This window comes from Elephas maximus, chromosome 3 (assembly GCF_024166365.1).
Source record: "Elephas maximus indicus isolate mEleMax1 chromosome 3, mEleMax1 primary haplotype, whole genome shotgun sequence".
NCBI classification, from domain to species: domain Eukaryota; kingdom Metazoa; phylum Chordata; class Mammalia; order Proboscidea; family Elephantidae; genus Elephas; species Elephas maximus.
The window spans coordinates 85,367,899-85,391,982 of record NC_064821.1 but is presented as its reverse complement, the minus strand read 5'-3'; the positions used below and the strand labels follow the sequence as shown (position 1 = coordinate 85,391,982).

The 24,084-nt window shown below is 39.6% G+C and overlaps 1 protein-coding gene and 1 long non-coding RNA gene across 4 annotated transcripts in view; one reads left to right on the top strand and one right to left on the bottom strand.

Annotated features, from left to right (window-relative positions):
* Positions 1–24,084, bottom strand: part of CFAP57 (cilia and flagella associated protein 57) — a 115,468-nt gene that overhangs the window by 44,387 nt on the left and 46,997 nt on the right. For all 3 annotated transcript variants that reach the window (XM_049879008.1, XM_049879007.1, XM_049879010.1), the window contains exons 10-12: positions 8,200–8,412; positions 6,541–6,714; positions 2,736–2,897 (exon numbers count right to left, since the gene is read on the bottom strand). In XM_049879008.1, the coding sequence (XP_049734965.1) occupies positions 2,736–2,897; positions 6,541–6,714; positions 8,200–8,412 (549 nt within the window). The remainder of the gene's footprint in view (positions 1–2,735; positions 2,898–6,540; positions 6,715–8,199; positions 8,413–24,084) is intronic.
* Positions 1–24,084, top strand: part of LOC126072992 (uncharacterized) — an 82,298-nt gene that overhangs the window by 54,049 nt on the left and 4,165 nt on the right. The gene's annotated exons all lie outside the window — the stretch shown is intronic.

The window sequence follows — 24,084 nt, the reverse complement described above, 5'->3', positions numbered from 1 at the left end:
TTTATTCTCAGAGCCAGGAACATGGTCAGCATGAAGTGGATATTTATCAGATAAATAAATGGTCCTAGGGGTCTACCCTGGAACTGTTGTTGTTAGGTGCCATCGAGTAGGTTCCAACTCATAGAAGTGGAATACATTTATTGGAGGGAGAGAGCCAGTTCTGACATTCCGTGTTTGAGGCACTTGCTCATCCTGCCCTCCTCAGTTCATTCTCCGAGTTGCTGCAAAGTAATCTCTAAAAGACATAGATTTGATCAAATCATTCCCTAATTTAAGTCTATCAATGGGTCCTTATGTCCAAAGTCTAAAACGTGGTATAACAGGCTCCTCATGATCTCTCGGCCTCTCTCTCCAGCCTCATCACTAAGCCTTCTCTATTTTCCAGCCACATCTAAATAGGGGTGTCTTCCCTGGAGTACCACTCTCTCATCCCTCTGCCTACACTGGGCCCTTATATAGAAGGCTCTTTCCTACTTGTTCTGGAAGGTTCTGTCCAAGGATCACTTCTGCTGGTACCACCTCGTTTGGGTCAGGGTCCCTTCCCCCATGCTTCCATTGTTCTTTCATAATATATATTACATACTTAATTCTTTTTCCACTTTAACTACCCCTCCACCCAGGCTACAAGCTAAAGGACGCTCTATGTCTTTTATCACTATAATTCCTGACTTTAGTACGCTGTCTGAAGATAGCAGACCCTTCGTAAATACTACTAGTTGGATGAACAAATACATTAATGAATGAATGGGATGAGATACAGCTACACAGAATGTTACAGATTATAAAGAAAAAAAGAATTGAGACTTCTGAGAGACATGACATTTCAGGAACAGGTGAAGGAAGAGGAGTCAGGGAGAGAGCTGGGGAGGAACAATCAGAGAGACTTATAAAGAATAGTAAGAGCATGGTCTCATGGACACCAAGAGAGGACAGTTTCCAAAAGTATTACATATACTAGTCATTTCCATGTGGCAGCAGTACTGTTAGGCTTGGCTGGGGGCTGGGCCAGGTGTCAGCCTAAGCACCTCAGGCCTTTAGTTCAGCCTGGGGTCTCCTATTTGGTCTCTCCCTCTACCCTCTGGGAAGAGGACAGAAGAAAACAGAGGAGGAAGAGCAGGAGATAAGTGTTTGCCTTCTGTAGGTCAGATCCCTACTTTCACAGGCTCTCCCTCATCCTCTTCTCCCCTCTCACCTTTCCTGCAGATACTTCCAGGGATTTCTAGAAGGGATCTTCAGGAAATGAGAGGGGTCTATTGTCCTACTTTGAGGTAGTTTTTGCATGGCTGCTCTGATGGTTTTACTTGTCTCCATCCCCCGCTGATCACAGGGCCCACATCTGTCTTTTTCCCACGTGCATCCCCAGGACCTAGCCAATGTATTCGATAAATGCTGTTAGATTCTGGACGAACAGCAATGAGTGCATAGCTTTGACATCCTCTGTAAGCCTCATGAGCTTATCATCCATTCAGCTTCTCCCTTGAGGAGCACACCACAGAGCTATGCACTCAAATCTCCACAAAACACATTTTTATGGAATTAACAGCAAGAAGGCTCTTAGGTATAGTGACAAAGAGAGTGAGTGGGCTCTAGATCAAATCTGGATTAGAACTCCAGCCTATTAGTTACAAGCTCTGTCATTCAACCTCTCTGAATCTGTTTCTTAAAACATGAGAATAATTGTATCTTCTTCACAGGATGTTGTGAGATTTAAATGAGAAAACACTTGTAATTAGCACAATGTCTGGTTCATGGCAAACCTAAAACCACATTAGTTATTATTTCTCTTATTGTTTTATTATTAAGAGGATTAGGTAAGGGCTTTCAGGAATGTTTTCTAAATAGTTTTTTTTTTTTTTTTTAAAGAAGGCTTCATATACTAAGTTATTAAATCTCACAGATACAATGGTGTAGGGTAATGCTATTCAGCTATATGCATCTCCTCCCTGATGGAATTAGCTTTGCTCTTCCCCGAAGAATGCTGGGGATGAATTTGGGATGGACTCGGGCTAAGTTATGAGGCCGGGGGTGGCATGACTGGGCCAGCAGCCAAGGCCAAAAAATGCCTTAGCAACAAGGAAAACATCTGGGCCTGGACGTGAAGTCCCTGGGAACACTGACTGCCCGAAGACATGGGAGAAAACGATGAGCCTTGGTCCTAGCTGGAATGGTATATAGGCTTGTGTCCCTTGCTAGGTGGTTGCGGAAAATACTCCAGCAGGCCGCCACTGGAGAGCAGCTGCTTGCCTGTGTCAGTAAGTTTCCCTGAATGCATGAATCTGGAAAGGGCTATGTGTCAGTTCTTTGAATTATCTGCCAGGATGCACGGCGAGGGTCTTACCTTGCTGCGGCCGTCCCCCAACAAACGGATATTCATTTTGTCAGTTTAATTTTGTAACTATTTATCAACTATCTCCCATGTGCCTAGCATGTGCTAGAAACTGCTGGTCATACCAGAGAACTGTCTACCATGGTTCCTGCCCTCAGAGAGCAGAAGAGGAAAGGTAGATGGCATGATAAAGCTAGAGCACCGTAGGTCAATATGATCTTGGGACAGTGCGACAGGTGAGGTGGGTGGAAGCAGAATCCGTCGGCAGTGAGAACAGCATGGAGGTGTGGCTGGAGAAGGTGTAGGGAGCTGTGGGAGTCCGTGCTGGGCCTTGGATGCTGGTCTGAGAAGACCGGACACAGTCTAGTAAGAACTTTCCATGTCCCTCTCCATTAGATCTGATTCTTACCTTCTCTTCCATGTCTGTTTTGGTAACAAGCACCTCTTCGGCAAAGCCCACTTCCCTCTCTCGCTTGATTCCCCGCCCATCCTTATCAAAGACCTTCCAGGTGAACAGGCAGCCATCCTCAGCAGCAGTCAGCAAGTATTGGTCATCAAAGGTGATCAACATCTGAGGAGAAAGAGATCAGGGATAGGAAGCTTTCTGAGGCCACAGATGACCAGGATGAGCTGGCTACTGTGTAAGGCCTTGCTCTTCAACAGTCCGGGAAAAGCCTCACGGGGAGGGAGACTGGAGCCTAGGTAAGAATGAGACAGGAATCCTCACGGGCTTCTGTTAATGAATAAAAAACCAAGGCTATGTCTATATTCTCTTTGGACTTGGTCTCTTAAGGGTCAACGATATATCTACCTCATTTCGTCTCTATATATACACACTCACACATATATAAATTTATGTACAATTTTATATATAACTATATATAACCAGTTACCATTGAGCTGATTCCAACTCACGGTAACCCTTTGTGTCTCAGAGTAGAATTGTCCTCCATAGGATTTTCAATGGCTGATTTTTGGGAAATAGATCTCCAGGCCTTTCTTCTGAGGTGCCTCTGGATGGACTGCAATCTACAACCTTTTGGTTAACATCTGAATGCATTAACGGTTTACACTACCCAGGGACTCTCAGATACCTATTAGAAGAGCTAAAATAAAAAATAGTTACAGTACCAAATGAGAAGATGTGGAGAAAACAGCATTGCTGGTAGGAATGTAAAATGGCACAGCCACTCTGGAAAACAGCTTGGCAGTTTCTTAAAAAACTGCACATATACTTACCATATGATCCAGCAATAGCACTCCTGGGCATTCATCTCAGAGGAATGAAAAATTATGTTCACACAAAAACCTGTACACAATTGTTCATTGCAGCTTTATTTGTAATAGTAAAAAAACTGGAAAAAATCCAAATGTCCTATATTAGGTGAATGGTTGAACAAACTTGGTATATCCATACCATGGACTACTGTTGTGCTGTTGAGTTGATTCCGACTCATAGACACCCTACAGGACAGAGTAGAACTGCCCCCTGGGGTTTCCTAGGCTGAAATCTGCATAGGAGCAGATCACTAGGTGTTTTCTCCCGTGGAGCCGCTGGTGGGTCCGAACCGCCTACCATTGTACCACCACGGCTCCTTCATGGACTACTACTCAGCAATAAAAAGGAATAAACCATTGACACACAAAACAACTTGAATGGACCTCAAAGGCATTAGGCTGAATGAAAAAAGCCAGCCTCAAAAGGTCACACACTGTATGATTCCATTTATATAAAATTCCCAAAATGACAAAATTATAGAAATGCAGAACAAATTAGTGATTGCCAGGGGTTAGGGATGGTGGTGGGTGAGGGCTGTGGACGTGACTCTCAAAGGGTAGCACAGGACAGATCTTCGTGGTGATGGAATAGTTCTGTATCCTGATTGTGTTTTTTACATGAAGCTACACAAGTAAAATGACACAGAGCTCTACACACGCATTGTACCAATGTCAATGTGCTGATTTTGCTACTGTATTATAGTTGTGTAAGATATAATCATTGGGGGAAACTGGGTGAAGGTGTACAGGGCCTCTTTGCTCTCTTTGCAATTTCCTGTGAATCTATAGTTATTTCAAAATAAAAAGTTAAAGAGTCAACTATGAAAAATGTCTTCTCCAGTCAGTGTCTCTCAATATGTGCTTCAAAAATGGTAATACTCTTTCGCTCGGAAATTCTCTCTCTAGGACGTTAGCCTTAGGAAATAACCAGAGATGCACATACAAATTTACAGAGTAAGATATTTACCGTAGTTCACAAGATAATCTAAATGTCCAGCTATAAGAGAAGAGTTAAATAAATTATGGCCCATCATATGACAGGATATTTATGCAGCTACTACAATCATGCTTTTGAGGAATATTTAATTATATGGAAAAATTCTTGCAATAGTGTTAATAAAGCAGGCCATAAAAGCGTGTACATACAGTGTGATTTCATTTAAAACGCACAAAATACATACAAAAGAGTGAAAGAAAATACACTAAAACATTAACAGTGATCCTATTATGAGTGGTTTTTATTTCTAAAATAAACTTCTATTGCTTTTATAACCAGAAAAATGAATATCGTATCAACAAAATTTAGTACTTTTTTTGAAGAGAAGAAGGAGGAATATATTATAGCAACTTACTTAGGACTAAAGGCCCACAACTGAGTACAGGAATATCCCAGTTTATAACAAAAACCTCTTTCTTAATAAGAACAGTGTCTGCAGGTAAGCCAATACAGAGTTTGGGACATAATTAAAAAGCTCAGATGCTGCTGTTATTTAATCAGGAATAAGAGAAGAGGGGAGAGGAGAGAAGACGCACATTTTCCCAGCGCTGTTGTTTAGGAGTTCCACATAAGTATAGAAACGACGTTTTTAGAGTGGGGAGTGGAAGGGCAATTTACAAACGTGTGTTCAAGTTATTATCTCGAGGGGTGGCCTCTGTACCCTCAGGGAAGGGCAAGGGCTCATCTCCCTGGCTGTGACTCCCTTTGTTGTTGTTGTTGTGTGCCATCAAGCCTGACTCCTAGTTACTCTATAGGACAGAGCAGAACTGCCCCACAGCATTTTCTAGGCTACAATCTTTGAGGAAGGGGAGCCCTGGTGGTGCCTGTGGTTAAAGCTCTCTGCTTCCTAACCGAAAGGTCAGCAGTTCGAACCCACTAGACGCTCCTCGGGAGAAAGATGTGGCAGTCTGTTTCTGGACTTGACAGCAGTGGGTTTGGTTAATCTCTATGGAAGCTGATAGCCAGATCTTTTCTCTTGCACAGCAGCTGGTGGGTTCAAATGGCTGACCTTTAGGTTAGCAGCAAAGCACTTAACCATTGCACCACCAGGACTCCTTGTGTGTCTCCCTTTAGTCCAGGACACGCCTCTGGAAAAAAAAAAAGAGCTGTGTGCTATTAGCAGCCAATACTCCTAACAGTTGGAGGATGGGTGCACTGACCAGGTAAAGCACATCTAGGTGGGGTGGAGCCCCTGCAAAAAAAAAAAAAAAAAAAAAACCCATTGCCGTTGAGTCAATTCCGACCCATAGCAACCCTATAGGTCAGAGTAGAACTGCCCCATAGAGTTTCCAAGGAGCATCTGGCGGACTTGAACTGCTGCCTTTTGGTTAGCATCTGTAGCACTTAACTACTATGCCACCAGGGTTTCTGGAGCCCCTTTGGCATCTATTAAATGGCCAATTTTTGTCCACAACAATATGGTGAACAATCTTGTACATAAATATCTAGATGTCTGATTACATCCTAGGATAAATTCCTAGAAGTGGTTTGTTGTTGTGTGCTGTCTACTCGATTCTAACTCATAGTGACACTACAGGACAGACTGGAGCAGCCACATGGGGTTTCCTAGGCCGAAATCTTTACAGGAGCCTATCACGAGGCCTTTTCTCCCATGGAGTGGCTACTGGGTTTGAACCACCAACCTTTCGGTCAGTGATCAAGTGCTTAACCAGGGGTCCTTCCTTAAAAAAAAACCCGTTGCCGTCGAGTAGATTCTGACTCATAGGGATCCTTAGAAGTGGTTGAAACAAAGGGTATTAATAGTTATAAATGCTTACTGAATGGCTAGCTGGATGAATAAATACAGAAAGAGAAGGAAAGGACAGAAGGGATGCTGGGAGGTTGGAGGGATAAAGAAGGTATGTGGAGAGCAGGATCAAATGGATCTATCTAAAGCTAGTTCTAAGATTGGGCCCCTGAGGAGAAGGTGCCCTCTTACCTTGGTGACAGGAGCAGCATGGGCCTGGTACTCATTGAATTCTTTCTGTAATGGCAGAGGGTACTTCATTGCACGAATGGTTCCCACTGAGGTGCCCAGAAACATCATGCGCCCGGAATGTGAGATGACAATGGCTGTGTAGATGACATCGAATGCTGACATCTCTCGAAGGACCTGGAACACAGACAGCTCTGTTGAGTGTGGGGGGACAGAGAGTGTTCCCATGTCATTCTTTTCTGCTCCTCTAATAGCAACCTATGATAAGGTCTCTATTTTAAAAATGTGTGTGTGTGTGTGTGTGTTTTCTATCCCTTATAACATCTGGCATAATACCTAGCACAGAGAAGACAAAAATTATACATTTTTTGGTTACTCGGCTGATGAACGACCAGTTCTAGAAGCTAGGAGTAATACCAATAATGGTAGATCTTTATATAGCACTTCCTATGTGCAAAGCACTCTTCTGTATCTTGTACATGTTGTAACTCATTCAATCCTCACAACCCTTTGATGTAGGTACTGTTTTTCTCATTTTAAAGATAATGAGACGGTGTTACAGAGATGTTAAGTCACTTGCTCAAACTTGCACGGCTAACAAGTGGCAGTTTGGCTTCAGATTCTGTGCTATTGACTGCTATGCTATGGTATATCTTGAACTAAGAATGTGATGTTGATCATACATTTATTCAGCAAACATTTATTAATGTCCACTATATAAGCAAGACTATACTCATCCATCTATCTATCCATCAACCATGCATCCATCCACCCACCCATCCATCTATTAATCCACCTACCCACTCACTCACCCACCAAACATTTACTGAACATTGTTGTGAGTCACACAATGTGCTAACGAGTAGGGGATACCAAAAGGAGTCTAACATGGCCCTGCCCTAAAGGAGCTTTATTCTGGCAGAACATTTTATAAAAGCCACCAAAGAATTAGGACAAGGCTACTTGGGAGCACAGAGGAGACACGCCCTACTCTGTGTCCCAGTCATGGGGAAACCTGCCTCAAGTCAGTTTGCTGCAGCGGTAGCTCTGTACTGTCCTAGGCACCAGCACCATAAGAGTGACAGCACTGATGAGAAGCCAGAAAAGCCAATGACAATCACCCATCTTTGGCTCCTGGAGCAAGGCACAAGCCACATTTGTCTACTGAGGCATCAGTATGAAGGGTCTCTAATGAGATCTTCTCTCCTGCCTCACCTAACTGGAATCAAATGTGGTAATTCTGAAGGTTCAGAATTTGGGGATTTCAAAGAATACATTAGCAAGTGTAGGTGAAAGCAGCTGACTATAATTCCATTCTTATGCCAGGAAATCAGGTGCAGACAAAAGGGTGAAGAATAGTTTAGAGATACCACTAACCTCCATGCTTAGAGGGTGGAAGAGAAGTTGCAGACAGTAAGCAAAATGGAAATGGAAAAAAGTTCCACAATTTAACCAAATCAGGTAGTACACTGGGCAGAAAATTCAGGAAGTGACAACAAATGAGTTGAAACAAAGGGAAGGTGGAGCCAGGTGTCATCCCAGGAAGAAGGGACCCTGTTCTCACTGGCCCTCTTTCCATACACATTTTCAGCTCTAAGTGTGGGAGTCTGTCTTCTGCAATTCAGTACAGCAGCTCAGAGGCAGTGGCAGGGACAGACTCACCGAAGAATCTGCAATCTCCTTGAGGGTCTGGTCTGATCCAACAGCAAAGATAATTTTGGCATCAGGGGATATGTTAACGCAGTTATAGCTGCAGGACTTGAGCACACATTCTGTCTCCCTTTTCCCTGTGGTCAAATTCCATTCATATACGGCACCATCTGTGCCACCAGAAACCAGCCTGCTGTCATCTGCATTCCATACAATTGAACGAATCTGCAAGGGATGAAGACATACCCAGGTAGAGTGCGCACATGCGTGCACACATGCGCGCGCACACCCCCCCACAAACACCCCAACATGGAAAAGGGGGGTCAACTCTTCAGGTGTTCCACTAGACTGAGGCAGAACGTCCTTTTCCGATACAAGCTCTTCAGTAAGCACAAAACATAGCTTCTTGGGAAAGTTTACATTCCGTTTTCCAAGATGCTTATAAAATACTGAGGATGAAACATTTCCATTTCTTGTCCCCTTTATGAACATAAAAACTAAAACATAATAGTTTCTTTAATGTTACAACCAATTATTGTCATGTTTGAAAAAATTTTAAAAAATATTTTGAAAGGATTATATATACACAGGAAGTTGTAAAAATAGTAGAGAGAGAGTGAACTTCTAGAACGGCAGAATAAGGAGCTCAGCTGACCCTCTCTTCAACAAAAAAAAAGTTAACTGGTAAAAATTATAAAAACAATCATGTAAAGTCTCTGGAAATTGTTCTATGGGCATATAGTGGAAGGAGAAACATTCACTCAAGAAAATCCACTCAATCTCATTAAGAACAGTCTGTAGTATTTGAGCCATGACCTGCTCCTTTACCCTCCCACCTCTGTAAACTTTACTCCTGTGTGGTCTACTCTAGGTCAGGTGTGGCCAAGAAGATGGGGACTTCCTCTTCTCCCAGTTCCCAGTCTTGGGCTAAGGTTTCACCCCAAGAGGGACAGGCTGCTGGCATTTCTCATCCGTACCCCAGCTCCATGTTGCAGAAACTCTATTCCAGGCAGGTGTGGCCAAGAGGACAGGATCTCACTTCCCCTACCCAGCTTACACGTAAGGTAGAAGCTCTATTCCAAGCGTAGCGGGCCAAGAATACTGGTGCCCTGGTTGTCCCTGCTCCACCTTGCTCAGAGGGTGGAGGTTCCATGTTAATTCTATGAGACCAATACTACCTTGACACCAAAAGCAAACAAAAACATCACAAGACAGGAAAACCAGAGGCCACTATCACTATGAATACAGACACAAAAATCTTCAACAAAATACTAGCAAACCAAATTCAGCAATACATACAAAGAAGTATACACAATGATCAAATGGGATTTATCTCAGGAATGTAAGGCTGATTTAACATCTGAAAATCAACTAATGTAATACATCATACTATTAGAATAAAGGACAAAAATAATATGGCCATCTCAATAGATGCAGAAAAAGCATTTGACAAATTCCAATTTTCTTTCATTGTAAAAACACTCAATAAACTTGGAATAGAATGAAATTTCCTCAACATGATAAATGGCATCTATGAAAAACCCACAGCTAACATCACACTTAATGGTCAAAGAATGAAAGGTTTCTCTCTAAGGTCAAGAAAAAGCAACGATGTCTGTTCCTGGCACTTTTATACAATACCATACTGGAGATTTTAGACAGGGAAATTAGTCAAGAAAAAGAAATAAACAGTATCTAGGTTGCAAAGGAAGTAGTAAACTATGTTTGCACATGACATGATCAAATACACAGAAAATCCTAAGAAATACACTATGATATTATTAGAACAAATAAACAAGTTCAGGAAGGTTGCAGGACACAAGATCAATATACAAGTCAATTATATTTCTATATGCTTGGAAAAAAATCTGAAAATGGAATTATAAAAACAATTCTATTCATAATAAACATAAAATACTTAGGTATAAATTTAATAAAAGATGTGCAAGACTGTATACTGAAAACTACAAAACAATTTTACCCAGTATTTCCCAACTTGATCTACATATTTAACACAATCCCCATCAAAATGCCAGCTAGTGTTTTTGTGGAAATTGACGAGCTGATCCTAAAATTCATATGGAAATACAATGAACCAGAATAGTCCAAACAATCTTCAGAAATAAGAACAAAGTTGCAGGACTCATACTCAACTTCAACAATACAAACTGACAATAAGCAAGACAACCAAGAGAATCCTTACTGGCATAAGGATAGACATCCAGATCAATGGAATATAATTGAGAGTCCAGATTTAAACCCATACATTTATGGTCAACTGATTTTTAACAAGGATGCCTGGACAATTTAGTAGCGGAAAGCATAGTCTTTTCAACAAATGATGTTGGGCCAACTGGATACCCACAGGAGAAGAATGAAGTTAGACTCCTACCTCCTACTATACAAAAAATTAACTCCAGTGTATCATAGACCTAAATATAAGAGCTAAAGCTATAAAACTCTCAGAAGAAAACATAGGATTTCCATGACTTCAAAAAAACGTTTTTTTAGATACAACGCCAAAAGCACAAATGACAAAAGAAGAAATAAACTAGACTAAAAAATATTAAAAACTTCAGTATACTGCACAATTAAAATAAAAATTTTTGATATAATAAAAAAATTGAAACAACTCACAAGATTGGAGAAAATATTTGCAAATCATATATCCGATAATGGACTTGTATCCAGAATATATAAAGAACTCTTACAACTTAATAATAAAAAAGACAAACATCCAATTAAAAAATGGACAAGAATTTGAACAGACATTTCTCCTCAGAAGATATATAAATGGCCAACAGACACATAAAAAGATGCTTATCATTATTAATCATTGTCGTTGTTAGTTGCTGTTGAGTCAGCTCCATCTCATGGCAATCATGTATAAGAAAGAAATGCTGCCTGGTCCTGTGCCATCTTCAAGATCATTTGTATGCTTCAGTTCATTGTTGTGGCTATTACGTTAACCCACCTCATTGAGGGTTTCCCTCATTTTTGCTGACCTTCTACTTTACCAAACATGATTTCCTTTCTAGTGATTGATCTTTCTTGACGGCCTGGTCAAAGTAAATGAGCTGAAGTGTTGCCATTCTTGCTTAAGGAGTACTTCAGTTTTATTTCTTCTAAGACTGATTTGTTTCAATCTTCTGGCAGCCCAGGACATAATCAATACCGTTCACCAGCACCACAATTTGAATGCATCAACTCTTCTTTTGTTCTCCTTTTTCACTGTCCAGCTTTTGGATGCATATGAGACAATGGAAAATACCACGGCTTGGATCAGATGCATCTTAGCCATCAAAATGACATCACTGCTTTTTAAAACTTTAAACAGACCTTTTGCAGAGAGTGTCCAATGCTTGACATTTTGACTGCTGTTTCTATGGATAATGATTGTTGATCTAAATAGAATGAAATCCTTGACAACTTCCATTTTTTTCTTTATCTATCATGATGTTGTTTATTGGTCCAGTGGTGAGGATTTTTGTTTTCTTTACGTTCAAGTATAATCCACACTGAAGGCTGAATCAGTCATGGGGAAATGCAAATCAAAACTATGAGATACCACTTCACCTTCACCAGGATGGCTATAACCAAAAAGCAGGTAATAACAAGTTTTGAAGAGATATGGAAAAATTAGAGACCTCATATGTTGTTGGTTGGAATATAAAATGGTGGAAATGCTTTGGAAAATAATTCGATGTTCTCAAAATGGTAAACATGTAGTTACCCTATGACCCAGTAATATCACTCCTAAGTATATATGTAAGAGAACTGAAAACATATGTTCACCCCAAAACATGTACATGAACATTCACAGCAGTATTATTCATAACTGCCCCAAAGTGGAAACAATCCAAATGTCCATCAACTAATTAACAGATAAATCAAATGTGGCATATTCACACAACAGAATGTTGTTCAGCAATTGAAAAGAATGAAGTATGGACACATGCTATAACATGGATGAATCTGGAAAACATGGTAAGTGAAAGATGCCAGTAACAAAAGACCACACATTGTCTGACTCTATTTATAGGAAATATCCAGAATAGACCTAAAGTAGATTAGTGGTTGCCTAGAGCTTGGGGTGAAGTGGGGTAAGGACAGAGAGTGACTGGTAATGTACATGAGGCTTCTTTTTTGGAGGACGAAAACGTTCTAAAATTAGACTGTGGTGACGGTTGTACAACACTGTGATTATACTAAAAAACATTCAATTGTATACTTTAGGTGGGTGACTTGTATTTAAAGAAAGTTGTTAAAAGTAGTACAAATAGGTATTGACACAACTGATTTGAAAATTTACGTTCATACAAAAACCTGCATGTGAATGTTAATAGCAGCTTTATTCATAATTGGCCCCAAATTGGAAGCAACCAAGATGTCCTTCAAAAGGTGAATAGATAAACAAACTGAGGTATATGCATACAGAATATTATTCTGTAATAAAAGAAATGAGCTATCAAGCCATGAAAAGACATAGAGGAATATGAAATGCATATTGCTAAGTGAAATATGTCAGTGTGAATAGGATACAATACTGAATGATTCCAATTACATGACATTCTGCAAAAGGTGAAACTCTAGAGACAGCAAAAAGATCAGTGGTTGCCAGGTGGGAGGGATGAATGAATTAAGCACAGGGGATTATTAGGGCAATGAAACTATTCAGTAGGATACTCTAACGATGGATACATGACATTATGCATTTGTCAAAACCCAGAGAACTTTCCAGCACGAAGAGTGAACCTTAATTATGCAAAGTAAAAAAATCATTTAGGAGGATGGAGGAATCCCAGGAAAGAAAGCAGATTGTGACAAGAGATTCTAACCATATTACTTACTTACTACTTACCTTACCCGCTGCGGTTGAGTCGATTCTGACTCATAGCGACCCTATACGGCAGAGCAGAACTGCCCCATAGAGCTTCCAAGGAGTGCCTGGTGGATTCGAACTGCTGACCTTTTGGTTAGCAGCTGTAGCACTTAACCACTAGGCCACCACCAGGGTTTCCAATTTAACTGCCCCATAGGGTTTCCAAGGAGCAGCTGGTGGATTCGAACTGCAGACATTTTGGTTAGCAGCTGAGCTCTTAACCACTATGCCACTGTATTACAAAGGTGGAAAAAACTTTACTTGAAGGGGGAGGGACAGAAACGGCTAACCTAAGTAACTTTAGAACTGAATGAAGTTTATAAGACTCAAGGCTAAAGGAACTGCACATAAGCTTTATACTCCAATTAATAAAGTTGTTTACTATGGAGGTACAGGGTAACAATTGTTATACATACATATTGGAAATGAACAATTAAGTAAATGGATGGTGGATGGTGTGAGTCAGGTTTCTTCACGTTGGAGCTGGAATTTACAGATATGCAAGAAGAGGAGGCTAGAATGACCCATGTATTAACGTATTAGAGGTGGAGACAGTAGCAAGAACTCATGGTAAGTTTAATATAGATATTATTTAATATATAGATAAAAAATATATTTTTATTGTTGTTGTTAGATGCTTTCGAGTTAGTTTCAACTCATAGTGACCCTATATACAACAGAACGAAATATTGCCCAGTCCTGTGCCATCCTTAAAATCGTTGCTATGCTTCCACCCATTGCTGGCAGCCACTGTATCAATCCACCTCACTGAGGGTCTTCCTCTTTTGCACTGACCCTCTACCAAGCATGATGGCCTTCTCCAGGGACTGGCCCCCCTGATAACAAGTCCAAAGTACATGAGATGACGTCTCGCCATCCTCGCTTCTAAGGAGCATTCTGGCTGTACTTCTCTGATGATAGATTTGTTCCTTCTTCTGGCACTCCATAGTATATTCAATATTCTCCACCAACACCATAATTCAAAGGTATCAATTCTTCTTCAGTCTTCCTTATTCATTGTGCAGCTTTCTCACGTATATGGGGCAACTGAAAATACCATGGCTTGAGTCAGGCACACCCTAGTCCTCAAGGTGACATCTTTGCTTTTTAACACTTTTAAAGAGGTCTTTTGCAGCAGATTTGCCCAATGCAATAGGTCATTTGATTTCTTGACTGCTGCTTCCATGGGTGTTGATTGTGGATCCAAGTAGAATGAAATCCTTGACAACTTCAATCTTTTCTCTATTTATCATGATGTTGCTTATTGGTCCAGTTGTGAGGATTTTTGTTTTATGTTGAGGTGTAATCCATACTGAAGGCTATAGTCTGATCTTTATCAGTAAGTGCTACAAGTCCTCTTTGCTTTCAGCAAGCAAGGTTCTATCATCTGCATATTGCAGACTGTCCTGGAGTCTTCCTTTGATCCTGATGCTGCATTAAGCTAGATGTCCAAGACCATGGTCCCCAGCTCTCAGCCCAGTAATTCGGTCGGTCAGGGAGTTTGGAGCGTCCATGACCTTCCCTTGTACAAGTTGTGCTGACTTCCCAGTACTGTATACTGTCTTACCCTTCACCAAAGTTATCAGTTATCTACTGTCTAGTTAGTGTTTTTCCCTCCCCACCTTCTTCCCCCCCTTAACCGTCAGAGATTGTTTCTTTCTGTGTGTAAACCTTTCCATGAGTTTTTATAATAGTGATCTCATACAATATTGTGATTGACTTACTTCTCTCAGCATAATGTCCTCCAGATTCATCCATGTTGTGAGCTATTCCGCAGATACACCATTGTTCTTTATTGTTGCACAGTATTCCATTGTGTGTATGTACCATAGTTTATCCATTCACCTGTTGATGGGCACTTAGGTCGTTTCCATCTCTTTGCTATTGAGAATAATACTGCAATGAACATGGGTGTTCACATGTCTATTCATGTGATGGCTTTTATTTCTCTAGGATATATTCCCAGGAGTGGAATTACTGGATCGTATGGTATTCCTATTTCTAGCTTTTTAAGGAAGCGCCATGTTGTTTTCCAGAATGGTTGCACCATTTTGCATTCCCACCAGAAGAGCATAAGAGTTCCAATCTCCCTACAGATCCTCCAACTTTTGTTATTTTCCGTTTTTTTGATTCGTGCCAGTAGTGTTGAGGTGAGACGGTATCTCATTGTAGTTTTGATTTGCATTTCTCTAATGGCTAGTGATTGCAAGTATTTCCTCATGTGTCTGTTTGCCGCCCGAATGTCTTCTTTGGTGAAAAAAAAAAACCCAATGCCACCGACTCATAACGACCCTATAGGACAGGGTGGAACTGCCCCATGGAGTTTCCAAGGAGCGCCTGGCGGATTCGAACTGCCAACTCTTTGGTTAGCGGTTGTAGCACTTAACCACTACGCCACCAGGGTTTCTTTGGTGAAGTGTCTGTTAAATGCTTTGCCCATTTTTTAATTGAATTGTCTTTTTGTTGTAGAGCTGTTGGATTTTCCTCTAGATTTTAGACATTAGACCCTTGTTGGATGTCACAGCCAAAAATTTTTTCCCAGTTTATAGGCTCTATTTTTTTTATTTTTACTCCTTTGTTGAAGTCTTCTGATGAGCATAAGTGTTTTATTTTTGGGAGCTCCCAGTTATCTAGCTTATCTTCTGGTGTTCATGTATTGTTAGTTATGGTTTGTATCTTATTTATGCTGTGTTTTAGGGCCTCTTGCATTGATCCTATTTTTTCTTCTCTGATCTTTATCGTTTTTTGTCTTATATTTAGGTCTTTGATCCATTTGAATTAGTTTTTGTGTATGGTGTGAGGAATGGGTCCTATTTCATTTTTTTACAGATGGACATCCAGTTTTGCCAGCACCATTTGTTAAAAAGACTGTCTTTTCCCCATTTTTGGACTTTGGGCCAAAATATCTTATGTAAGATTTATGAAGTTCCCTATTATTTCTAGTTAGCTGTATTTTTTTTCATGAACAGATATTAAATTTTATCAATTTTTATTGTACCTGTATTTATAGAGGTGATCATATAATTTTTCTTCCTTATGTTAATGCAGTTTAGTATACTAATTGATTTTCAAAATCTAAAACAACCTTGCATTCCTGAAATAAACCTAACTTGGTCATTTTGTATTATTCCTTTCATATATTGCTATATTGGCTTAATAATATTTTGTTTAGGACTCTTCTATGTTCATGAGACAGACTGGCTTATCATTTTCCTTTCTTGTACTGTTTCTGACAGATTTTGGCATCACGATTATATTATAACCCACGGTTTAAAATAAATATCCATGAGTCCATACTGATGTAAATGGTTGATTAAATTAATAATTTATTATGGCCTCAAAGAACAACAATGATAGATATTCCCTCTTTTTTTTCTTTTCTCTAGAAGACTTTGTTCAAGATTAGTGTTATTTTTTCCTTAAATGTTGATATAATTCTATACTGGTATGATCTGGGCCTAGAGTTTTCTGGCTCAGAAGGTTTTAGATTACAGATTCAATTTAAAAAATACAGGGCTACTCAGATTTTTTGTGTCAATTTTTGTTAAGTTGTTTTATTCTAGGAATTTGTCCATTTCACATACACATTAAAATTTATTTGCATAAAGTTGTTCATAATATCCTTTGATCTTTTATTTTATTTTTATTGTGCTTTGAGTGAAAGTTTACAAATCAAGTCAGTCTCTCACACAAAAATTTATAAACACCTTGCTATATACTCCTAATTGGTCTCCCCCTAATAAGACAGCACACTCCTTCCCTCCAATCTCTCTTTCCATGTCCTTTGGGCCAGCTTCTGACCCCCTCTGCCCTCTCATATCCCTTCCAGACAGGAGATGCAAACATAGTCTCATGTGTCTACTTATCTAAGAAGCTCATTTTTTACCAGTATCATTTTCTATCCCATTGTCTAGTCCAATCTCTGTCTGAAGAGTTGGCTTTGGGAATGGTTCCTGTCTTGGGCTAATAGAAGGTCTGGGGACCATGACCACTGGGGTGCTTCTAGTCTCAGTCAGACCATTAAGTCTGGTCTTTTTATGAGAATTTGGGGTCTGCATCCCTCTGCTCTCCTGCTCCCTCAGGGGTTCTCTGTTGTGTGCCCTATCAGGGCAGTCATCAGTTGTAGCTGGGCACCATCTAGTTCTTCTGGTCTCAGGCTGATGTATTCTCTGGTTTATGTGGCCCTTTCTGTCTCTTGGGCTTATAATTACCTTGTGTCCTTGGTGTTCTTCATTCTCCTTTGGTCCAGGTGGGTTGAGACCAATTGATGCATCTTAGATGGCTGCTTGCTAGCATTTAAGACCGGAGACGCCACTCTCCAAAGTGGGATGCAGGATGTTTTCTTAATAGATTCTATTATGCCAATTGATTTAGATGTCCCCCAAAACCATGCTCCCCAAACCCCTGCCCCTGATATGCTGCCGTTCAGTTTATTCAGGAAACTTCTTTGCTCTTGGTTTAGTTCAGTTGTGCTGACCTCTCCTGTATTGCGTGTTGACTTTCCCTTCACCTAAAATAGTTCTTATCTACTATCTAATTAGTAAATACCCCTCTCATCTCCTTCCCTCCCTCCTTCCCCCCTCTCATAACCATCAAAGAATATTTTCTTCTCTGTTTAAACTATTTCTCGAGTTCTTATAACAGTGGTATTATACAATATTTGTCCTTTTGCAACTGACTAATTTCACTCAGCATAATGCCTTCCAGATTCCTCCATGTTATGAAATGTTTCACAGATTCATCATTGTTCTTTACTGATTCATAGTATTCCACTGTGTGAATATACCATAATTTATCCATTCATCAGTTGATGGGCACAGTGGTTGCTTCCATCTTTTTGCTATTGTAAACAGTGCTGCAGTGAACGTGGGTGTGCATATATCTGTTCGTGTAAAGGCTCTTATTTCTCTAGATATATTCCAAGGAGTGGGATTGCTGGATCATATGGTAGTTCTATTTCTAGCTTTTTAAGGAAGCACCAAATCACATTTCCAAAGTGGCTGTACCATTTGACATTCCCACCAGCAGTGTATAAGTGTTCCAATCTATCCACAACCTCTCCAATATTTATTATTTTGTTTTTTTGGATTAATGCCAGCCTTTTAACAACAAAAAGAAAAAATTTTCTTTTTTTTTGTTGGAGTGAGATGGAATCTAGTTGTAGTTTTGATTTGCATTTCTCTAATGGCTAATGATTGTGAGCATTTCCTCATGTATCTGTTAGCTACCTGAATGTCTTCTTTAATGAAGTGCCTGTTTATATCTTTTGCCCATTTTTTAAATTGGGTTATTTGTCTTTTTGTAGTTGAGTTTTTGCAGTATCATGTAGATTTTAGAGACCAGGTGCTGATCGGAAATGTCATCGCTAAAAACTTTTTCCCAATCCGTAGGTAATCTTTTTACTCTTTTGGTGAAGTCTTTGGATGAGCATAGGTGTTTGATTTTTAGGAGCTCCTAGTTACCTAGTTTTTCTTCTGCATTGTTAGTAACATTTTGTACACTGTTCATGCCATGTATTAGGGCTCCTAACATTGTCCCTATGTTTTTTTCCATGATCTTTACTGTTTTAGATTTTATATTTAGGTCTTTGATTCATTTTGAGTTAGTTTTTGTGCATGGTGTGAGGTATGGGTCTTGTTTCATTTTTTTGCAGATGGATATCCAGTTATGCCAGCACCATTTGTTAAAAAGACTGTCTTTTCCCCATTTAACTGACTTTGGGCCTTTGTCAAATATCAACTGCTCATATGTGGATGGATTTATGTCTGGATTCTCAATTCTGTTCCATTGGTCTATGTATGGTACCAGTACCACGCTGTTTGGACTACTGTGGTGGTATAATAGGTTCTAAAATTAGGTAGAGTGAGGCCTCCCACCTTGTTCTTCTTTTTCAGTAATGCTTTACTTACCTGAGGCCTCTTTCCCTTCCATATAAAGTTGGTGATTCGTTTCTCCATCTCATTAAAAAATGTCCTTGGAATTTGGACTGGAATTGCATTGTATCTATAGATTGCTTTTGGTAGAATAGACATTTTTATAATGTTAAGTCTTCCTATCCAGAGTAAGGTATGTTTTTCCACTTACGTAGGTCTGTTTTGGCTTCTTGCATAGTGTTTTGTAGTTTTATTTGTATAAGCCTTTTACATCTCTGGTAAGATACATCCCTAAGTATTTTATCTTCTTGGGGGCTACTGTAAAGGGTATTGATTTGGTTACTTCCTCTTTGATGTTCTTTTTGTTGGTGTAGAGGAATCTAACTGATTTTTCTACGTTTATCTTGTATCCTGATACTCTGCTGAACTCTTCTATTAGAGTAGTTGTCTTGAGGATTCTTTAGGGTTTTCTGTGTATAAGATCATGTCATCTGCAAACAGATAACTTTTACTTCTTCCTTGGTAATCTGGATGCCCTTTAATTCTTTATCTGGCCTAACTGCTCTGGCTATGACCTCCAGCACGATGTTGAGTAAGTGTGGTGATAAAGGGCATCCTTGTCTGGTTCCCGATCTCAAGGGGGATGCTTTCAGACTCTCTCCATTTAGGAAGATGTTGGCTATTGGCTTTGTATAAATGCCCTTTATTATGTTGAGGAATTTTCCTTCTATTCCTATTTTGCTGAGAGTTTCTATCATGAATGGGTGTTGAACTTTGTCAAATGCCTTTTCTGCATCAATTGATAAGATCATGTGATTCTTGTCTTTTGTTTTATTTATATGATGGATTATACTAACTGTTCTTCTAATGTTGAACCATCCCTGCATACCTGGTATGAATCCCACTTGGTCATGGTGAATTATTTTTTTGATATGTTGTTGAATTCTATTGGCTAGAATTTTGTTGAGGCTTTTTGCATCTAAGTATAGATCTGTAATTTCCTTTTCTGTGGTATCTTTACCTGGTTTTGGTATTAAGGATACGCTGGCTTCATAGAATAAATTTGGGAGAATTCCATCCTTGTCTATGCTCTGAAATACCTTTAGTAGTAGTGGTGTTGACTCTTCTCTGAAAGTTTGGTAGAACTCTGCAGGGAAGCTGTCTGGGCCAGGGCTTTTTTTTTGATGGGAGTTTTTTGATTACCTTTTTAATCTCTTCTTTTGTTATGGGTCTATTTAGCTGTTGTACCTCTACTTCTATTAGTTTAGGTACGTAGTATGTTTCTAGGAATTCATCCATTTCTTCTAGATTTTCAAATCTGTTAGAGTACAATTTTTCATAGTAATCTGATATGAGTCTTTTAATTTCAGTTGGGTCTGCTGTAGTATCGCTCTTTTGTCAGTCTGGCCAATGGTCTATCAATTTTGTTAATTATTTCAAAGAACCAGCTTTTGGTCTTGTTAATTCTCTCAATTGTTTTTCTGTTTTCTATTTCATTAATTTCTGCTGTAATTTTTATTATTTGCTTTCTTCCGGTGCCTGAGGGTTTCTTTGTTGTTCTCTATTTGTTCAAGTTATAGGGATAATTCTTTGATTCTGGCCCTTCTTTTTGGATGTGGGCATTTATTGATATAAATTGACCTCAGAGCACCGCTTTTGCTGTGTCCCAAAGATCTGATAGGAAGTGTTTTAATTCTCATCGGATTCTATGAATTTCTTTATTCCATTCTTAATGTCTTCTATAATCCAGTGTTTTTTGAGCTGGGTATTGTTTGGTTTCCAAGTGTTTGATTTCCTTTCCCTATTTTTTCTGTTATTGATTTCTACTTTTATGGCCTTATGGTCAGAGAAGATGCTTTGTAATATTTCAATGTTTTGGATTCTGCTAAGGCTTGTTTTATGGCCTAATATATGGTCTATTCTAGAGAACCTTCCATGTGCACTAGAAAAGAAAGTATACTTGACTGCTGTTGGGTGAAGTGTTCTGTATATGTCTATAAGGTCAAGTTGGTTGATTGTGGCTTTTAGATCTTCCTTGTCTTTACTGAGCTTCTTTCTGGATGTCCTATCCTTCACCGAAAGTGGTCTGTTGTAGTCTCCTACTGTAATTGTGGAACTATCTCACTTTTCAATGATGTTAGAGTTTGTTTTATGTATCCTGAAGCCCTGTCATTGGGTGTATAAATATTTAATATGGTTAGTTCCTCATGGTACCTTGTCTCTTTAATCATTATATAGCGTCCTTCCTTATCCTTTGTGGTAGATTTCACTTTAAAGTCTATTTTGTCCAAAATTAATATTGCCACTCCTGCTCATTTTTGATTGTTGTTTGCTTGATATATTTTTTTTCATCCTTTGAGTTTTTGTTTTTTTTGTGTCTCTAAGTCTAAGGTATGTCTCTTGTAGGCAGGATATAGATGGATTGTGTTTTTTAATCCATTCTGCCACTCTCTGTCTCTTTATTGGTGCATTTAGTCCATTTACATTCAGCATAATTATGGATAGGTATGAATTTAGTGCTGTCATTTTGATGTCTTTTTTTGTGTGTTGCAGAGAGTTTTTTTCCCACTTAATTTTTTTTGCTAAGTAGTTTATCTTTATATATAGTCTTTTCCTCTTATTCGTTGTTGTTGATTTTGTTTCTGCTGAGTCTCTATTTTTTCCTTGTATTTTATTTCAATGAGTAGGATAGTTTGTCTCTGTTATGGTGACCTTAATATTTACCTCTGTTTTTCTAAATTGAAACCTAACTTTTATTTCTTTATATCGCCTTGTCTTCCTCTCCATATGAAAGATCTATGACTACATTGCTTAAAAAAAAAGTCCCTCTTTATTGTTTTAATGTTGCTTTCTTTCACATAATAACATTGCTGTTTCCCTGTTTTGAGCATTTTTTTTAATCTTGATTTATTTTTGTGATTTCCCCATCTGGGTTGACATCTGACTGCTCTGTCCAGTGTTCTAGTCTTCATATTATTGATTTTCTAACCAAAGAACTCCCTTTAGTATTTCTTGTAGTTTTGGTTTGTTTTTTACGAATTCCCTAAACTTCTGTTTATCTAGAAATGTCCTAATTTCACCTTCATATTTAAGAGACAGTTTTGCAGGATATATGATTCTTGGCTGGCAATTTTTTTTCCTTCAAATTTTTAAATAAGTCATCCTATTGCTATCTTGCCTGCATGGTTTCTGCTGAGTAGTCTGAGCTTATTCTTATTGGCTCTCCTTTGTAGGTGACTTTTCGTTTATCCCTAGCTGCTCTTAAAATTCTCTCTTTATCTTTGGTTTTGCCAAGTGTGATTATAACATGTCTTGGTGACTTTCTTTCAAAATCTACCTTATGTGGAGTTCAATGAGCATCTTGGATAGATATCTTGTCATCTTTCAGCATATCAGGGAAGTTTTCTGCCAACAAATCTTCAACAATTCTCTCTGTATTTTCTGTTATCCCTCCCTGTTCTGGTGCTCCAATCACTCGTAGGTTATTTCTCTTGATAAGATTCCCACATGATTTTTAAGGCTTCTTCATTAAAAAATTTTTTTTGAGCTGATTTTTCTTCAAATATTTTGGTGCCAAGTGCTTTATCTTCAAGTTCACTAATTCTGGCTCCACTTGCTCAATTCTGCTCCTCTGACTTTCTATTGAGTTGTCTACTTCTGTAATTTTATTGTTAATTGTCTGAATTTCTGATTGCTGTCTGTCTATGGATTTTTCCAGCTTATTAAATTTTTCATTATGTTCCTGAATAACCTTTTTAATTTCTTCAACTGCTTTATCTGTGTGTTCCTTGGCTTGTTCTATGTATTGCCTCATGTCATTCCTGATGTCTTGAAGGGTTCTGTATATTAATCTTTTGTATTCTGCATCTGGTAATTCCAGGAAGGCACTTTCATCTAGAAGATCCCATGATTCTTCATTTTGAGAGCTTGTGGAAGTGATCATGGCCTGTTTCTTTATGTGATTTGATATTGATTGTTGTCTCCAAGCCATCTATAAGTTATTGTATTAGTTTATTTTATGTTTGCTTACTGTGTCCTAGCATCTTGCTTTGTTTCGTTTTGGTATGTCCAAATGGGTTCCTTGAGTGAGCTAGCTTGATTATTTTCACCTTAGAAGCTCTGATGTCTTGTCACCAGATGGCTAGAGCTATTATCAGGTATATCAGTCAAGGAGTCCATTCACTTTTCTTATATGGATTCAGCTCAGGTGTCCAGGTAGTAAGTCAGCAAGTGTGTGGTACAGGCTCTGTCCTACAGACTTAGAGGGGCAGGGGTGATTGGTGTAGGTACTGGTATCTGGTTGCAGCAGGGGGTCACGCTCTGAACAAGGCAGGTGGCTGAGAATCATCCCCCAAGCGTCTCTGAGGAGACCATGTCCCCGTTCCCTAGAGCATACAGGTGGGTGGGTTCTGCAGATGGACCATAGGCACCCAAAATTTTTGGTTGTAGGGCCTGGGAGGTACCAGTTATCCTTGGATCCCTGTCGCAGGTGGCTGGGTGACCTGAGTAGAGCCACCAGTCCTTAGGCTCCTGATATGGGTAGGTAAGTACCCTGTTTAATAGGCAAACCGGTGTCAAACATCAAACACCCACCTCTCCACTGCACAGCTGAAACAGTTGTAGTCGGCCAACGAGGGCCTATTCTCCTGAAATAGGCCCACACATGTCCATGCAAAGGGGAAAAGTATTCAAAGTCCACAGACTGGGTATGCCTGGACAGGAGCCACTTCTGTTCTCAGTTCCCCAGGTTAGTGGTGCTGGCAAATTATCTTTTCCCCTAACTGCAAATTTATTCCTTCTCCAAGGCTGGGAGGATGATTCTAGGCACTCAACAGGGCCTATCCCAGGCCCAGGGAAATCAACAGCTGCTGGGGGCATGTTAACATATACACAAGTACTTAGCTCTTGCCAAAAGCACCATTCTGCTCTGGTTCCGGAGGTATGAGTAGGCTGTGTGGCTGGCTGCTTCTCTCTGAGGAAACTGCAGCCGAACGCTAGTACCAGCCCGCCGCAGCCGCTCCTGGGAATGGTGCCCGAGGGCTTTCGGTGATTCAGGTCCAGTAACTCCTCTCTGCTTCTGAACCATCTCTTCCACCCCCTGCTGCTCAGTTCGTTTTCTAACTTTGTCTTTGATGTTCAGGG